The following is a 19,224-nucleotide window of genomic DNA, read 5'->3' as shown; positions in this document are numbered from 1 at the left end:
GCATCAGCACCCAGTCTTTACCCGTTAACTGAGCTCAGGTTAAAGGTCATCTGTAGACTACAACGTCGTGCTGATAGTGACAAAATCAGCGTCTTTAGGAAACAAAATACCATTCTATGAATAATTACACCTTATTCTGAAAATTTAGACCGAGCAGGAAGTCATTTAAATAAAAAATATCTATCTATCTATCTATCTATCTATCTATCTATCATATATTATCTACATATTTTATGTCACAGCTACACCCTGTCAGTGATAGTTCCTCTAACACAGTCACTGAGTTAGAGCAGTCACTAGAAAGAGTTTCAGTTCCACAAAATGGACACTGCATACAAACCAACTATTCAAAGATAAAATGATTTTACATTGAGAATAATATCAAGGACAATCACAACTTATGACAAAGTTTAATCATGTACGACATAACTTTAAAGCATTTTTATTTCTTTCTCTGGATATTCAACTATATACACAAAAATACATGAATTAATTTATGTTCCTCAAAAGTTAATTATATCTGAATGTCGTCAGTTTTATTTAAAAACTTGGGAAAGTTGACTTTTGTCTCTTTCGCCATATTGTAAACTCCCTGACTCATGAGGTCTCACAGGAGTAGAAATGAAACCTTGACTACTGACCCATTGATCACGCAAAATAAATTACAACAGCATCCCCGACACGAGATGTGTTGTGGTCATCATGAGCACGAAACATGAAATGATTCCACTGGAAGTTATAGGACAGTATGTGAGGTGAGTTTGAGCAAAAGTCTGCAGGAGAACTGAGGCTGAAGTGGTTTCCCAGAGGCCCCAGTGCATTTAAGGTTCATGCAACTCTGGCAACATGTTGAAACATATGTTACACATTCTTTTAATTCTCAAGAGAGCCATAAATGAACACGTTCAAGATATTAACCCCGTTCAAGGTTGGTTTTTTTTGTATTTAGAAAAGCATTTAAAAAAATTATATTCTCAAGCAATGATGCTCCCAGGATCAAGCTCACACTGACACTGTTGAACTTAATGGTACTTTTATTTTGATATCCTTATTATATAATAAACAGTGCTATGGTACTTTTGCTATGGTCACACAATAGTGCATAGCCTATTTATCTTTTATTCACAGCTGTCGATATAACACAGATAGAATGGTTTCCTCTTCTTCTTCTAATAATAATAATATATTAATTATGTCATCATGGCTTTAAAAAAAAGATAAAGACATTATTATATAGATGCTTATGTATCCGTTATTTAACTTAGGTAAAGTTTTGGATTTAGGACGTTTAGAGGCAACAGAGTACTTCGACACTGCGCTATTTCAACGATTCCTTTGTTTTAAGATACTGTTTGGGCTACCATATGGGGGACCCAAACTGCCAAAATCAAAAAGAAAGAAAGATAGAAACAAACAAACAAACAAACAAAAGACTCAGTGAATATGCTATCAAATCCACCAAAATCATATTAAAACTAAATGTAGTCAAATGAATTAATCAAATTTGACAAAATGGCATTTCTGTTTTAATTTGCTTCTGTACTAATAAACATTAGTCTCAATTCCCTCATCTATTTACTTCCCATTTTAGTTAATTGATTGACTTTTAATTAATTTGGAAGAAAGGCATGTATAGTTGATCCATGTGAAAAAAAAAGTCCAATGTTTCAACAACAGCCACCCTCATTTCCATAGTGAAGCAGAAATGCGTTTAGAAAAATGGAAAAAGAAAATACTGAGGTAAACAGATGGGGAGAATGAGGGGAGAATGCAGTGGGAAAATAACACAGACACAATGCATGAATTTATATATAAATATATTCAAAAATGAATAAAATTGGAGAGCAAATGAATGAGGGAACACACACAGAGGTGAATAAATACAAGACAAATAAAACAGAAATATCAGTTTTGATGAATTAATTAATGCCTGCATTTATTTATTTTTTATTTATTTTTTTGATGTCCTGTTGGGTCCATTTAATGCCATATTAAACTATTTATTTAGTCATTTATTTTATCTTTGTATTTATCCATAATCTCAGGCCCTAATCCAGAACTGAATACAGACTATAAATTAAAGGTAAAACATTAAAGAAAACTTTTTAATCATGTGGTCAGATCGGACTCGCTGCCGGTAGGCGGGTCTTGGGCTTCACTGAAGAGTTACCACTGACCCCGGTCCCCCCAGTTTCTCACAGAGTGGGGTCAGTGGGGCCCCTTCAGGTCTTTTACAAGGCTTCTTTGAATGAACTCAGAACCATTTATATGAGCTCTGAACGCATAAACTGCCACAGTTTTACAGTAACAAAAAGACATTTTGCAGCTATGGTGGCCGATTGGAGTGAGGGAGGGGGGGACACCCTTACCCGCCTTTTGTAGCCCAGCGGCGTTTACGTGTCGCCGGATTTACTGGTGTTTTATCTTCAGCTGTGGATGTGTGAATGGTGTACTGAGCCGTGGAAAGAAAAAAAGGGAAAGAGGGACAGAGAGAGAGAGAGAGAGCGAGAGAGAGAGAGCTTCCCTGGCAAGGCATCATCCCCCTCAGTCAGTCTGACCGCCCACAGTCCGGGGGGAGAAAGTGCTGCTTTGTGAATGAAGGGAGCGGCGGCGGAGGGGCAGGAAACAAACTTTACCAACATTTATTTCCGACGGGGAGGACGCTCTCACATCCAGCAGCAGAGGTTCCGAGGCACGCAACAAGCGACACCTGGCCGACGAGCTCCGACAACAAACACACAGTAAGTGACGACGCGTTTGTGTGTGTGTGTTTGTGTGTGTGTGGCACTGATAGAAAGCAGACTGACAGCGTTTCTTTTTCTTTTTTTTTCTCCCCCTCGACGGAAAGATGCATGCATAGCAGCCTGACCGTGACCGGAATAGATGTCGTGAGATGGGAGATAATTTCCAGGATTTAACTCCGTAGACTCCTTCTATCACTCCTGCTTCTTGTGATTTTTGTCCCAGCGTGCATTTGTTTGTTTGTTTATTTATTTTTTTTAAACCGAGAGCTAATCTAACATCTTCAAGATCTTTTTTTAAGAAGAAAAACTGGGACCATTTTTCTGGAAGGGGAGGGGGGGTGATTTAGGGATGATCGCTTCATGTGTTCAACTTGAGCTCCGACAAAATGACCCAGCTGCTGTTTGAAATTTCACATTTTGTTTCTGTCCACTTTGTCCTGTTTTGATTCATAAAGGCTCCGGCGATTTTTCACCCCGGGTTTTTTTTTTCTCATTGCAAACTTTTCCATCTGGGTGCCAGTCAGTGTGTTTCGCAACGTTTTCGTGACTCATGCAGAAGACGTGCCTCCCCAGTGTCACCACGCACAGAAAATAGCCTCATAGAAGACTCATTCATGGTGTTGTGATGAGGCTTTCTGCCCGTTGGGAGTCTGCCCTGCAAGTTGTAAACAAAAGGTTTGATTACAGTACTGTGGGCACGCTGCACATACAGTGGCCGGCCCTTTATTTCTTTTTTGTGCTGGCTCAGATCTTGTGTCGCCTTCTAAGTGAGGTACAGACACAGGATTAAAGCTGTATTGTGTAGGATCTTCCTGCTAAACAATGTGTAGACTCACACAGTTAAAATCCCTGTCAGACATCACTTATGACCTGACAGAAGTGTGTGGCGGTGCCATGCCCTCTGAGTGTATTGTCTTATTATATTGCTGTGTGTGGGACAGCGTGGCACAGTGGAGCACTGCTGCCTTAAAAGAAGCTTTGGATCCACCACCTGGAGTGTGTCTTTGTTGCAGTTTGCATGTTCCCCCCCATGTCTGCGTGGGCTGCATCCGTGTGCTCCAGCTGCCTCCCACAAGTTAATTGGCAGCTCTAAATTGCCAGTGGGTGTAAATATGAGTGTGATTTGTTGTCTGTCTCTATATTTCTGCCCTGCGATGAACTGGTGACCTGTCCAGGCCCAGGGTGTACCCCGCCCCTCGTCTACTGCGCAGCCATGACCCCGCAAATAACAAGCAGTTATAGGTCGTCAATAGGCGTTTTTGGGTTTCAGCGATTCTAGAGAATGACAGATGTCTGTTGAGTCTGATTCCTAGGTGGTTAGATTCAGGCTGTAATCACAGTTGTTGCTACAGGTGCGGCAGCCTCAAAAATGGCCCTGAAATGCATGTCTTGAGCAAAACAGCGGGGTGCTGTCATATGTAAAAAAGCATTGCATCTCTGCACCTTGTGTTGAAAAGTACAAGATTATAGAAAAATTTATACACAACATAGAATCGCATGCCAGCCGCTGCGTACCAGAGGAATAGAAAGGTTTTGTTAGCGACACGGTTCCAGCGGCACATCTTGAGTGTCTGTGTTTGACCACACTGAATCAGAATTCACAAACATAAACCAACACGTCTCTCATAATATGCCTTTAAAGTCAAATTCATACTCAAAATAAGTAGGAGGCAGAGTATCACTAGAGTCACAGCTAACTGCTGCTTAGTGTAGCTCCTGTTGGCTATTTAGCTCAGTTAGCAGTGCAGCTAGCGGACTGTGAGCTCAGAGCACAGGGGGAGTTTTGGTGTTTACGCTGCGAGCCAGGAAACTTTAGGCCCGGTCTGGCTGGCTAGCTCATTAGCATGCTAACTTAAGTGGATGGCCTGTCTCTGCAACACAATAGCATCAACGGATTCCATAACGTCAAAATTGTTATAACTCAAAATTCTGTTGATGTTTTTGATGCATTTTTAAACGTTTTCAACTAAAATTGCCACGTGCTGCACCTTTGACTTTCATTCAGTTCTTTTATGTAGAGCCTGACTGACACTTGATTTTGGGGGGCTGATGCAGATACCAGTATAAGGAGGTGTAAAATTCTGATACTGATATATCGGCCAATATACGCACATTTTTGCAGTGATACTTCAAATGTGTTTTTTATAGTTAAAACAGTTTTTACATCAGGGAATATTTGCTGTACACTGATACTGATATACCCTGATACTATTGCCAAACCGATACGTTGGTCTTCATTTATTTTATTGAGAAATCCAACTGGTTGTCTTTTCTTCTCCTGGAGCTCCCCTGTGCAGGTCTTTTGGAGAAGCTGTAAATCATGGCGGTCAGTTTGGCCTCTGTGGCCTGTCTCTGCCTGGTGGCAGTGGTCAGCGGTGACCCCTGCCTCATCATCAGCGAGATCAACGCCGACAACCCGCGGCTGGACACCACTGAGTTTGTAGAGCTGTATCACACCAGTGGACAACGGGCTTCCCTGGATGGCTACACCCTTGTGTTCTATAACGGGAATGGAAATATTGCCTACAAGGTGCTGGACCTCAAAGGCATGAGCACTGATGACAGAGGATTCTTCCTGGTGGGCTCGGTGGACATGCTGCCCAAACCGTCTATCCTCCTGCCTCCCAACACGGTCCAGAACGGCCCGGACGCCATCGTTCTCTACCACACATCTGCTGCTCGCTACAGTGAGAAGATGAACGTCACTGCTCATGGGCTGGTGGACGCCGTCGTGTACATGACCCGCCGCACTGGTGGCGCAGAGTTCCTTGCCGAAACTTTGACGCCCGGGGAACGAGCCTTCGTCGAGGATGAATCGGCACTCGAGGGGGACGAGTCAATTGAGAGGTGCCTGCTGTCTGAAGATCACTGGGGCTTTCAGGTGTCCTCGCCATCCCCGGGTCAGAGGAATAACTGCACCCCACCCACTCTCCCAGCAATCATTCCTTTCATCAATGAGCTGAAGCTGGGGGGAGGCCAGGTGGACGGGTTTGTGGAGCTAACAGTGGCTTCACCTGCTGGTCCTCTGGTGCTGGTGGTGTTGAACGGGAAAACTGACCGGGTCAGTGTGAGTGTGGACGTGGGTGTGACCACCTCGAGGAATGGGTTGATCTCCGTGACCATTGAGAAAAGCTACATGAAAGGTCAGTGTGCTCAGGTTTTCGGTCATTCAAGTTTCACATGTGGAAGCGGCACAAGGCTCTATGTTTTGGTCAGTTTTCATTCATTCCTTCATTTTCGTTTAGTGTGAATCCAAGGTTCCTGTTACTGTTTCTTCTCAGGAGACGAGTCCGGGGCAGTGGCTGTTTACAATGGCACAGCCTCAGACTTCCCCGTGGGCAGCCCTCTGAGCCAGATACAGCCTGAAGATGCATTTGTGTTCGCCGGACCCGGAAACAAGCCTAGTGCCAACCTCACAGAGACTCTCATCCCAGGCAGACTGCCCTACCAACTCAGCAACAGGCAAGGCCCTATAATGGACACTGTAGAGTTTCCCACTGCTTTAATTCAAACAGTAAAACCAGCCCTATTTGACTGCAGTACATATAAGAGGTGGACAGCATGAATACCAGTGTGGTGGAGCTCATCATGTGTTTCAAGTGTTGTGAAACATGTTCTGTTAAATGTGTTTCTCTCGGTGGGGAGAGTGGTCAACTGATGGCCACGGTTCCTCTTTGCTGGTACATTTCTTTCTGTTTGGCATGTGTCATCGCTGTAAGAGAGTGGTCACAGTAAGGCTTTCGCTGACTCACACTGACCGAAAGAAACTTCAACAAGTATTTGTACGGCAACACTCACATTTAACCAGAGAGTTTAATTAACACCCCTGTGATTCAAAGTTGAACATTATACAACAAGATTAAGGGTTTGCAGTCGCGCGAGGCTGTACTCACTTGAGCAAAATGCTAAATTCGGTATGCTAACATGCTCACAGTAGTGACAATGCCACAGTGCTGAAGAATAGCGGGTTTGTCTTCGGTACCATTGTCCACACTCACAGTTTCCAGCAGACTTTGCCTCAGGGAATTACCCACAGTTGTAACATTTAAAACAGGGTAACCATGGGTTACCAGGAGACGCCCCGGAAACGCCTTGAAAAACGGTGATGATCCGGCTGCTTTCATTTTTCATTACTCTATATGCAACATTTATTGATTCGCAAAGGAATTTCTTTTAAAGCACTACATTAGTTCTGACATTTTCTCATAGAACTGATCTTCTACTTAAATCACAAACACAATTTGACAAACAACAAAGAAAGAATATATAAGCTTTTGAAACAATGTGGAGATCCGTCCCTGAAGCCTCTGACTGAATATGTTTCTGTACGCAGTTACTCCCGGTGTTTTTTTTTATCCAAAGGCTATATCGATGTGAAATAAAAAGTCCAAACCCCACAAGGTAAAGTTAAATGTCACAAGCTGTTCTCCGATTCCTATTATACCATATCGGCCCTTTGCAGACTCTCTCACTGAAACACTGACCAGAGGACGTCAGCTAAGTCCGTGAGGGTTCAGGGTGGGACACTGGGATTGGGCCTTAATGTCGACCATGCTCACTGCCATAGTTTTGAATGTAAGCATGCTATCATTTGCTAATTCATTAGACAATTCGCTGTCTGATCACCAAATGTCATGGCATTTAAAAGCTAAAAATGCCAAACTGCATGTGGTGCTCGCAGAAAAGTCAGGTGATTGCAAACCTCAGTCAGCAAAAGACAAATGTATCAATACAATTAGTTTTCTTTGTTTGTTAATGCTTAATTATTGGATAGCATAATGCAAAAAAAAGAAAATATGAATGTGTCACACTAACCAATTGCCGTAGTACAACACTTCATAATAAGGGATAATTCTATGGATCCTTAATACAGGATACACCTTAGATTGCACAAAGCGGTTGCTCGTCTTCTTGGGGTCCTGATTAAAATACCAAGCACAACAAGTACAAATCAAAAGATCAATTAATGAAACAACAACGAATAAAACAACCCCAAAAATTGCATGCCTACACACAAACAATAACCCGTAATGGAAACTACAACACAATAGTTAAAAACATACAGCAACGAGAACAGCCATAACACATTAATATCTATGATGCCTTATCCATCTGTTTTATTGACTTTTTAGAGCAAACTCCACTTTGAACCTCTGAAAAACATATTTTATGTTTTCTCAATGATTTCATTGTCAGTTTGAGGGAGGGAGGCTTCGATCTGAGTCGCTGTGGTGTGGCCGACTGGAAAAGAGATCCCAGTGTCTTCTGGGAGGCCCCGCAAACTCCTGGACAGCCCAACCAGTGCCCCTGGCCAAAGATCTGCCCTCACAGTATTGGTGAGTGTCTGGCTGAACGAGCCTCATGACTCTTGGATTTATATACAAGATGCTCAACGTTAATAAGATTTGCAGGTTATGAGATGCAGTCAACTCTGAAGAGAAGTGGATTTCATTCCCGTTTTTTTTTTCAGCCAGGCACAACTTTTGTCAAGCTAGTTGTTGCAAAATATATTTGACGGCAAAAACATCTTGTTGCTTTCTCCCTGCAGCTTGTAAATTGATGCTTTCCATTAGACATGGACGGTTAGGAGAGCAGATGAGATTTGTGAAAAAAACAAATAATGCGTGCCCACGACTTAATGACGCGTGGGAACAAGATCATCAAGTCATGCCCGTGACTAAATAATGTGAGAGAGTGAGATAATGTGTGGCTGTTAGAAAATTAGAATGACTCATGAAGAGATTCGTAATTCGGCTGCTCCGAATCGACATCCTTAAATGCTCACGGTGCTCTGACCTCAGGGAAGTCATGGATTTTAGCGTTAACCACCTGAGGACCAGTGGACCAATTAAATTAAAACCCAATTAAAGAACCAAGAGTTTGGTGAGGGTACTTTGGCTTCGAATGATTGTGAAAACAAGATAATCGCGATAATAAGATTGTTCTGCTGCACCCTCGCTCAATCAGGCTGTGGCATGTTTAGTTCAGCTCGAACCAAGATTGCGGAGAGGGAGCCTTTGGCAGACAGAGTGGTAGTACAAAGTGAAAACCTTCTGCCATTAGTTTAGGCCATGTTAAGAACAGCTGCCTCTAAGTAAATGAACTTCTAACCACAGTCAGAGGAGTGGGTGGAGGCGCGCCTACGTGGGCACTGAAGTGCTGCATCAATTTCAACTTGCTGTCGGAGAGAAGAGAGTCTGAGAAATCATGGCTGGTACGGGTGTATGGTTATGTGTCAATATATTGATAGTTACACACACACTCACACACACACACACACACACACAATTGTTGGTCATCAAGGGCTTTTAATACTGAACGAGTCCGAGAAATGTGTCTTTTTATATGTTTTTCAGTCTAATAAAATGGAAGTAAATCCACTGTTATAAACTTCTACAACTGCATGAAACTTGTGTTGTGATGGCTGAACTTCAACAGCACTTCAATCAGAGACACATCAAATGAGTAGGAATTTTGTGAGAAAGAATCTGCTCTTTGAAGGAGTCAACAATACGGGTGCTTCAGTCCCATACGTAGGAGGTTGCGGAGGTGGAGGGAACTGCAGCAGGAAGCGGAGCTGGCAGCAGTATGTTGTCAACGACTTCTGTGCTCATTGATGCTCGTTTCTTGCCTCTCTGGACTTTGTCGAGCAGTGCCGGCATTTTTACAGACCTTTCCCATAACATTACTGAGTACATTTTCCAGCCCAAAACTTGACTGTTGTGTTGTTTATTAAATACATAGAAAAGCCAAAGTGAAAAAGTGGAACTGTTTCTTTAAAAGCAGCTTATTGATATCTCACTTTATGCTTTAGTTATTCCAGGGGGTACAGATTCGCCGCCTCACCTCCCACCCTGGGGGAACAGTGACTTCCTGATCAATGAGCTGAACACGGACACACCTGGTGCAGCTGAGGATGGAGAGTACATCGAGCTTTTGCATCCATCGGGACGCCGCGTCTCCCTGCAGGGCATCTGGATCCTACTCTTCAGTGCGCACAACAACAGACCCTACAGGGAGATCAGCCTGAGTGGACACTTCACCACCTCCAAGGGCTACTTCCTGCTGGGCAGCGACAGGTTGGTGCCAGCTCCCTCACTCCGCCTGCCCCCTAACACCATCCAGAACGGACCGGACGCTGTGGCGCTCTATCGCAGCCCTTTTGGGCCACCATCAGCCAGTCAAAGAGGGATCCCCACAAAAGGCCTGCTGGATGCCGTCGTGTATCGACAGAGAGGGTCCGATAAGGAGGCGCAGGAACTGAGTAAAGCTTTGACCCCTGGACAGCTGCCTCTGCTGGAGGATCCAGAGGTGCTGCCTGGTGATGAAGCCCTCAGCCGCTGTAGAGGCTTTTATCCTTATGACCTGTCTGCTTTCACAGTGAGTACGAAGAGCCAAGGGTTCATGCTGAAACTAAAATCATGAGCATGTGCTTCATTAGCTAACGGTGGTACCTGGTTCTCTCTGCTTTCACAAAACACAGAAACACAACAGAATTCTTATTCAAACTTTAATAAGAAAGACTAAAAGTAATTAAAGGGATAGTTTACCATTTGGGATAGTTTACCATTAGTTTACCAAATGTGCTTATTCATTTCTTGCTGATAGGCAGATGATAATATAAATCCACTCTCATTTCTGTATGCTAAATATTAAACTACAGCCAGCAGCTAATTGGCTTAGCTTAGCAAAAAGACTGAAAACTAAGGGAAACCATCAACAAAATCCATTACTAGCATGTTCTTAGGGGCACCAATTAACAGATCATACCTAAATTGTGTACTCTGAACACAAACCGTAGTGTTCAAAGTGTTGTTTTATTTATGTTCAAGCGCAGTAACTTCCTTGTTGTCAGCATAGGGCTGCATGGCAACCAGCAGAGAGTCCGGGAAGTGACAGCAAAAATGTTGAACAATGTTTCAGCTGGTCTCGCCTAGCCAACTGTGTAAACGCTGGAGAAAGGTCTGTTAGGTTGATTGTGATTGATTTTAACCAATCACAGTCGTCAAAAACTAAACACATGATGCAGCGATTGAGCCCCTCCCTGCAACGTACTGTCGGGGGGGGGGGGGGATTTGTTTTGCTTCGTGGAGCGGTGAATCCTAGGATTAAAGTGGCCAAAACTCCACAAAAGACAGGGTAACCGCTTTTAGTTTGCTCAGGTCAGTGCTGAGTCACTTGCCATTTTCAGTGTATAGGTTGCTAGTTCATGCAGAAGCCGGGATTTTGAAAGCGGTAACGCGCAGATTGCTGACGGACGAGGGGATGCCACCTTAAAAGGGAGCTCAATGATAGGCCAACAGTCCACATCTGGTGGGTCAGACTATGTTAGAAGTAAGCTGTATGATAAATGTATGAAACCCATCTTTTGCCACAGGTGGCTCCACCCACGCCTCTGAAGGAGAACGAATGCCCCCGCCCCCCTCCAGCCCCGGAGGGTGTGGTCATCAGCGAGGTGGCTAGTGGCTATTGGACCAATCACAGCCAGCAGAGGGCTTTTGTAGAGCTGCATGGCCCCCCCATGACAGCCCTGCTGGGCTTGGTGCTCACCGTGTTTGACCAGGTGCACAGTGGCACCGTCATCGCCCTCCCTTTGACTGGATCCATTGACCAGGACGGATTTTACATCGTTGGAAATGTCACTGGAGCAGGTGAGGACAGTACGGATGCTTCTCGCATTCCTTGTTTTGCGCCCACTCCCACTGCCTCTCACTGTACTCTTTTACCCTTTCTCTCCCATGCATAGATCAGACTTTCCCGGAGGGCTCCGCGGTGCCGGTGCGAGGGGCGGTAGTCCTGTGTTATGACCTGTTCAGTGTCTGCAGAGCTGGCACCGCACTGACCAACTCCAGTCTCAGAGATGTGCTTGTGTTCAGTGAAAACCAGCAGCTGCTGTCCTCTCTGTCCACCACCAGAGGGAGACAAGTGATTCCAGCTCTCAGGTAAACACCTTACACCCAACAGCATGAATCACTGAGGAGATTTACATGTTTTAACTTTTACACTAAGAATAAATCTTAAACCCAATTATGGATATTAGTCTGACTGCTTGATATATCATGTTAACACTTTCATCTTGTTATTTAAATTGGGCCGATGTCACAGAGCCATCCGAAAAGTAATACCCACGCAGCAAATGCCACATATTTAATGAGTCGGGATCTGTCAGACTCAACTCAGCAGATGGCAGTGATAAATTAAGCTTACTCATTGCACTTGTGCGTCTTGTTAATTAGCTGAAGCAGCTTGAATAAGTGTCAGGGGGTTGTTGTTTTTTTTGTTCGTTTGGTTTTTTTTTTTCAGATGGAAAATGTGCAGGGTAAACAGTTCAATCACTCACAAACAGCTACGCTAACCAGTTTCCTGAGGGAAACCCTGGATTTCTGACAGTGATTGGCTCAGTGAAGGCTTTACCGCAGTACCAATATTCCATCCTTTCTGCTTTGTCAATGCAAACTTTCCGCACAGATAAAATCACAATGACCCTTCTTCTTTTCTCCACGTAGGGGTCGCCACAGCCACGTAAACCCTTCACACTGAGAACATGATAGTCTACATACAACATCTGGGTCAGATCTAATTAACCATTAATCAAACACTTAGTTTCTGCTGTTTAATTAAATTGTTTTTTTCGTAGATTGTGGTCATTATGATCAAGACCCAAGACCCTGAAGTGCACATTTTATTTTTTATCATTTTTGTACCAATTCAAATGATTCTTATAAATGCTTAAACTATGCAGTTTATATTTGATTCACAATACCTCTGCAGCAAAAAGGTTCCTGTGTAGGATCACTATTTTTTTTAATATGATACATTATTATTATTATTATTATTATTATTATTATTATTATTATTATTATTGTTATTATTATAGATACTGTTTGGTTGGCTCTCCTGTAATTATCTAATAAAAATAGCTCATCTGTTTCATGTGAACTTTGTCCGAGACTTACTTAACAACTAGGTACATGAGACGAGTTATTTATGGTCAGATTACATTTGTAATAAAGGCTCCAATTTAAAAAATGCTTTATGCAGTTCAGAGGCAGGCATATTATCCTCATCTGGTTCTGAATGATATTTTTTCAGTTACTACTAGAATAGGTTTACATGCTTTAATGCTCGGAATAAACATCAGTTTTCTCATACTGCTCAGTGCTGCCTCTCTCCCCCTCTGTCCGAAACGCTCTGTTTAAGCTACTGTCTCTTAAGTCCTCCTGAATACCCAGCCTGCTCTGATTGGTTTGCTCACACATGCCTGAGCCAGCAACCCCAAACAAGACGGGGCAGCTTTGCTAAAATAATTATTACGTGTCAAAGTAGCTGCTAGGCATAATTAATGCAAATATGTGAGATGGTGACGTAATGTGAGTCACAGAATTAGAGGCGAGACAACTGACGAGGTGTTTCAGGAGCAGACTCTGGGCTTTTTAACTTTCAAGATCTTTCACATGCAAATTAGCCTTTATAACACACTGAGGGATAAGAAGGAAAAAGTACAAAAGGTCTCCTCTAAAGGAATCAGTGTAAACCTGTTTTAGAAGAACATAACTGTAACTACAACCATGTAAATGTTGATAAATACACCATTTTCCAAAACAATTTGGTTTGCAAATACAATTCTAACTCTGTTTTGCCCCATGTCATTATGGGCAGACTTGCTCGTAAAGACTTTTTTATCATTATTATTACTAAATGTATATTCTGTATGCGTATACATACACGTCTTGCAGATCAGTGGAAGACGGTCCTGTTTCGCTCAGCCGGTGTTCATGCTGCGAGGTGAGGAGCCCCTCTTCCTGGACGAGTTCCTCTCCCACACCTCACAACATGAACCTATGTCCAAGCTCCGCCTTCTCAAGTCACATTGACATGTGCCTCGGACCGCTCTCCAGTGATTGGCAGGAGCAGTCAGGAGGTGAGGGATCACAACTTGAGAAAACTGAAATGTATGCAAGCTGATTTAATTATGCTCAAAGGACACACACATTTGATTTGTGAGTTTGGCTTATATACAGTAAATAAAATAGAAAATGGTCTGACCTACGACTCAAAAAGAAACTGACATCTTCTTCTCTGTTTGTCCCAGACTGTAGCAGTCTCATCAAGGGAAAGAGGGTTGCCGAGGTGGCCGACTACCTGGAGCAGAAGTGTCACTGTGGCATCTCTGCCTTGTACCTCCAAGGTGAGGCACTTTCTCTCAGTCTGAACTGAAACCACATTTTGATGTAAGACAATGGATGAGTCATCCATGAGCCTTGAAAAATGATACATTCTTCCAAAAAAGTCAGTGAAAAAGAAAGAAAAGATTACTTGACTCTTTACAATCGACACAGAGAGTAGCAATAAATATCTGTTGTAGGGCGGTATTTTCACCAAGAGTGACGGAAGGGGTGCGAGAAAGTGCACTTGACTTTTGAAAGCGGCGCAAATGTAAAAGCTTGAAGCAATTTCGATGAGATGAGCTGCACTCTGCAGCTGCAAAAAATGCTTCAACAACCACCTTCAAGTACTCCCGCTTCTGGAAGATAATTCTCTCAAAGGATAATCACTAGGATTAGTACCATCTCTTGTTTCCTGTACACACAGTGTAAATACCTTTCAGGTTACGTCAGCACCTGGACCCCTTTCATATGCAGCTAGTGAAACATTTCTCTGTGTGTGTTCAAGGAGCCAACTTTTCCTGTGTGTCCGGGTGGCTGCGAGTGTGGGGGAACATTCAGGCGCTGTCGGACCATCAGAAGGCCCTCATTATCCAGACGTCACACATGAATCCTTCATCTGCTCAGGGAGACGTCTGCTCCGCTCCATCCACAGACCGTTACACGAGCGCAGGTAAGCCACCAGCTCTCCCAGCTGAACAAAGCCTACACAACATCTTCACTTCAAAAAGTCAAACGGGCGCCCATCAGCTGAATCAATACATGAGCAATGTGTAGTCTGCTTTGAAAATCCAGCCCGTTCAACCTTCTCAAAACACACTGCATAAACCTGGGCAAGTCCCGGCAATGAGTCAAATGTATCTGTGAAAGTCTGAAAAAAAAAAAAAAGTCTGTATACATGTAGACACACTGTCATGGCAACAAACGAGAGACCGAATTATCGCAAGCATCTTCCACTTCAGACATGGGGAGGGGACTTTATCGTCAAATGAAACATCAGGCTGTCAGCCTATACTGTACAGTGTGTTCCACATAATACAACGTTTTTTGAATTGTAGTCATTCATATATAACATGCTGTCCCTTTTACTTATCAAGGTCCATGCATTATTCCTATCACAGAGACTATATCTAAAATGTTTATATAAAAAACATTTCCGCCAGCAGTCATTCCTCGCCTTTTAAGCATTAAAGAATGGTTCCATATATATGGCTCTTGATTCATAGGCTGCAATTACAATAAATTGAAAGCACTTTCATGTCCGCAGCAGTTCCGACTCCGAACACAACCCTAACTTCTAAAGAGGGACATAAAAAGATCTCTTGATAAGATATAATGATGGGACACGAAAGAAAACTGCAGCTAGGCCTTCATTAACCCTTTTTATTAAGCCTTTCTATTCCTTTTATTTTTACCTGCTGTTATGTTCAGTTTCATAATCTTTCTGATGGTAAAGTGTCTTGTAACAGGGAGAATGGCGTTTCGGTCTCAGCCACTCTGACTTTCACTAACTGCCAATTTCTACATAAGGTTGTTTTAAAGTAATACTCCCTAAGAATTTCATGAAAGCAAAGCCCTGTTTTTACAACATTTTGACAACAGCCATTGATTATGTTTACATTCTGTAATGACCTCTACATCCATTCTATTATATCAACCGTTGTTACATGGCGTTTCAGTATGAATTAAACAATAGATGGACTAAAATATACTAACAATCTGTTGCAGGTTACTGCCATAAAGTATACATATTCATTTATTCTGAAGTGAGTTTGTATTTTTCTCTCCAGCGTCTGCCCTGGGGCTACAGATAGGGCTGATAGTCGCAGTGCTCCTGCTGCTCGGACTAGGAGCAGCCCTTTTCACATATTTCTACAGAAGAAGGTAAGGGTGTTCTTATCTCTCGCTCTTCAGCTGGTTGTGCTGGGTTGCTGCAACCTTCACAAAGCCCAGAGTGTTTAGTCTAACCATTTGACTTGTAATGCCTCTTTCAATTGCATAGTGATTAAGTGTTGTGAATAGCATACTTCAGCTAGATGTGCACACTGCAGAGGGAGTAATGCTTATTTGGCGCCATTGTTGGGCGTCTCTCACTCAAGGTTGTTTCTTGTTCATATACATCATTGCCTTCATATCTTTCCTTGTTTTCAAAGAAGGCTTTGCTTATATCAAGAGAAGTCACAATCATAGTGCCTTTTTTCTTTTGTATATTTTATATATATATAGACATAGATAACTAAGATTGAGGGCAGAGCGGGAAAAAATGTTCTCTGTCAATCACTCCTGGAACACTTTTAACAAAAGTTACTGGAAACTGATTGCAATGAGTAGATGCTGTCAAGGCTTGATTGTGTTAACATTGCTGTCTCTATTTTAGGCGTCCTATGGATTATTACACCATGGAGCTGAGTGAACATGCAGAGGGACTTTCAGATCTATAATCCAGGCTTTGAATCATTTGCATCTGGATGTGCTCTGAAGAGTGTCGGGGGGGCTTCAGCAGAGAGAGTGTGAGACTGGGGTAATCAAAGGTTATTCGACCTGTACGTACGTAACTGATTGTCTGATTGTTTTAAGATGAATGCCACCACAAGTGTCCTTCTCTGTGTCAATGAGAAATCATTGATTAAATGAATCGTTGTTGTCTGTATCTACGGTCATGACGCTTAAAGCGAAACTCTCGCCAAAAAGCAACCGAGGCTTTATTTGGGATTGAATATGCGTCAAACCTTCGTGTAAAAGCATAATTATGACGAAAGAGGCACTTTTAAGATTTACCGTAGTTTCGGTTTTGGTCACGTTAATTTTGAACGGGAGAGCTAGGGGCATGACACGCTAGCATGTCATGCCCCATGCACTCCCGTTCAAAATGAGAGAGTTTCACTTTAAGACATCGAATCAGGCAAAACATGTGTTGAATTGAAAAACATACAGATAATAGCATATTTTTGTAGAGGTCACCTTTGCCTGTGAACAGTGCTGGTTACTACTTTAAAAGGAAAAGGAAGATAAAAAGGAGGATTTTACAAAAAATACTTGAGTCCTAAATGGTCATTTTTGTTGACTTGTTTGTGTTACTGTGGAAAAAGCCTTTAAATCCTGAAAATTAAACAATCATGCTTTTGATTTGTGCAGGAAGCTCCATCTATTTAATGACATTCTCAGCTGGTATTATGGTGTTTTAACAACAGACTTTATAACCAAGATAATACTTATCAAGCTCCCATTTATTCTTCAGAACTTCTCCTGCTACGTGCTGTAACAGTCCATTTTAGACTCACTCAAGGGCTTGATTGTCTTTTTAAATGTGAATGTCTTTAGCTAACTTGTGGTGAGTGTCTGTAACCACTTTCGTATGCTTACTTAAAGCAAACTGTTTACATTTTCTTGTTTTAGAAAATCTTAAAAAAGGGATGCGAGAGGCTGATGTTGAAGTAATATCCTGAATGATGAGTATTTGTGTTTTGTGTGTGTCTGTGTGTGTAATGAGAGACTGCAACATGTTCAGAAAAATCAGAGCTATTTTATGTTTCACTTGTATTTTTTTTAGTGGCTCAGAAACTGTCACTGTGCCTTTACTTGTGTGTTATTTGATCAACTGATTCCTCATTTATTAGAGGGAATGTACAGCCATCTCTGCTGCAGCCGTAAGTGTAAATACTATGGATATGATGATAGTATTCTCGGGGTGGGGGGCGTTGAAATGTTGTCTTACAGTAGAATTACAGTGAATAGGTATAATCAGAGCAAAGTGAAATATTTTGATTGGTTCAGTTAGTTTGATTCCAGCTTAATTTGAAAATAATCATACAAATTGCTCCTACAGATAGCCATGGAATAAATCATAAGTGTGGATATACTGTATAATATAGTAAATGTGCCGCTTGCCTTGTAATGTTGCCTTACTCAGCTGCTGTGGTGCACAGAAGTATTTTTTTTTGTTTCTTATGCTTTGATTACCTTGGTAAGAAGATTCTTTTTCTTCAGTGACATTTATTAAACAACAAAATGTAACTTCCTTGAAAAATTGACACCTTGGGTTAGCAGCTTGGATTGGCCAATCCAAAGAGTCAGTATTTGAAGGAAAAAAAAACATATCTTTCTCAAGGAAGTTACAGTTTGTTGCTTCAGTACCCATTTGTAAAGCAAAAGTTAACCATATAAAATCAGTTTTGTTTTACAACAAGTCCACCTATTTGGATGAAAGCCCAGAAAAGTCATGTAAATTTAGGTCTGTTATGAGCTTTTTAAGGTGCAATTTGTAAGATATGGCCTTTTAACAACATTAAAAAAATTACAGATAAACATAATCAACCCAATGTGAAAAAACAACAGTGTAAGCGTTATGTCAACAATGTCTGTGTACTGTGTACTACAAGAGGTGATTATCTGATAGCCCCAACAGGAAATGCAAAAGCACCAAGTTCGCCATAAACTCACAAAATCTCAAGGAAGAATATATTTTTCTATCTGTTTTTTTTACAAAACAGAAAAACTGTATACCGTCTGAAATTCAAGTTCCTCTCTTTTATTGATTGGTTTGTTGTTACTCAGCTTGATGTGCTGTATTAGCACGCTGCTGATGATGATCATAGTCCTGATTGGAGCTGCTGTAAATCGTCTCCATACAGTATTTAAACGGGTACCTGTGGCTTAGAGGCTGTTCAGTCCAAGTCTGGTGTCCAGTTGTGTTCATTTGGAGCCAGTTGACTGTGCTCCATTGCCCATGAGTCACCCAAGGTGGCTGGACTCCAGTCAGCTAATGGAGCTACTTAGCTCCACTGCTACCCACGCTACTTGCTAACAACAGGAAGTTAAAGTCCTTTTCAGTGAGCAGCAATGTACAGTTTTGGATCTACCTTAGAATTCTGGCCAATTTCTACAAATTACACCTTTTTAAAGTGAGAAAAGATGGTGTTTCCCTCTCTTGAAATGATGTGATGTTCAAAAAAATGTATTTTATTGTAAACGTTTATATTTTAAGGTTTTGTGTGAAACGGTACATGTAGAAAGTTTAAAACAACAATATATTGACATGCAAGTGTGTGGACTATTGAATAAAATGTGATGTTAACATCAAATATTTTTGGTCTACAGGTTAAGATGTCACAGAAAACATTGGCAAAGAAAAAGTTGTATCATCTGCATCGCTAGATTGTAATTAAAAGGCTCTCTTTCTGGTGTTTGCCTTCCACTTTGTACATCCCTGTTTTCCTTCCAGCGTCATGCACATGTAGCAGCAGGTTTGAAATAAAATACATCCCAGAATGTCCATTTAAGTTTCACAGTTGTTTCTTGGCCTGTTGTTCTGTCGC

At 42.0% G+C, this 19,224-nt stretch overlaps 1 protein-coding gene across 2 annotated transcripts; it reads left to right on the top strand.

Moving 5' to 3' along the window:
- Window positions 1-1,937: 1,937 nt before the first annotated feature.
- LOC115571616 (uncharacterized) lies at window positions 1,938-19,181 on the top strand. 2 transcript variants are annotated; one of them, XM_030401095.1, is made up of 13 exons: window positions 1,938-2,741; window positions 2,849-3,419; window positions 5,029-5,887; window positions 6,026-6,206; window positions 7,941-8,080; window positions 9,559-10,124; window positions 11,122-11,395; window positions 11,491-11,686; window positions 13,481-13,665; window positions 13,837-13,932; window positions 14,418-14,582; window positions 15,700-15,793; window positions 16,287-19,181. In XM_030401095.1, the coding sequence occupies exons 3-13, from the start codon at window positions 5,065-5,067 to the stop codon at window positions 16,348-16,350; spliced, it is 2,784 nt and encodes a 927-aa protein (XP_030256955.1). In that variant the 5' UTR covers window positions 1,938-2,741; window positions 2,849-3,419; window positions 5,029-5,064; the 3' UTR covers window positions 16,351-19,181. The 2 variants fall into 2 exon arrangements, with proteins under 2 accessions (XP_030256955.1, XP_030256954.1); XM_030401094.1 differs by lacking the exon at window positions 2,849-3,419 and having other exon boundaries at window positions 1,944-2,741.
- Window positions 19,182-19,224: the final 43 nt, after the last annotated feature.

The sequence above is a fragment of the Sparus aurata genome, chromosome 20 (assembly GCF_900880675.1).
Source record: "Sparus aurata chromosome 20, fSpaAur1.1, whole genome shotgun sequence".
NCBI classification, from domain to species: Eukaryota; Metazoa; Chordata; class Actinopteri; order Spariformes; family Sparidae; genus Sparus; species Sparus aurata.
This window is presented reverse-complemented; position numbering and strand designations above follow the sequence as displayed.

Excerpts from the sequence above, each read along its gene's own strand:
- LOC115571616 (XM_030401095.1), top strand. The coding sequence starts at position 5,065 with ATGGCGGTCAGTTTGGCCTCTGTGGCCTGTCTCTGCCTGGTGGCAGTG. Across the intron at positions 13,666-13,836 it reads TTGGCAGGAGCAGTCAGGAG|ACTGTAGCAGTCTCATCAAG; the intron begins GTGAGGGATCAC and ends TGTTTGTCCCAG. Across the intron at positions 13,933-14,417 it reads CTCTGCCTTGTACCTCCAAG|GAGCCAACTTTTCCTGTGTG; the intron begins GTGAGGCACTTT and ends TGTGTGTTCAAG.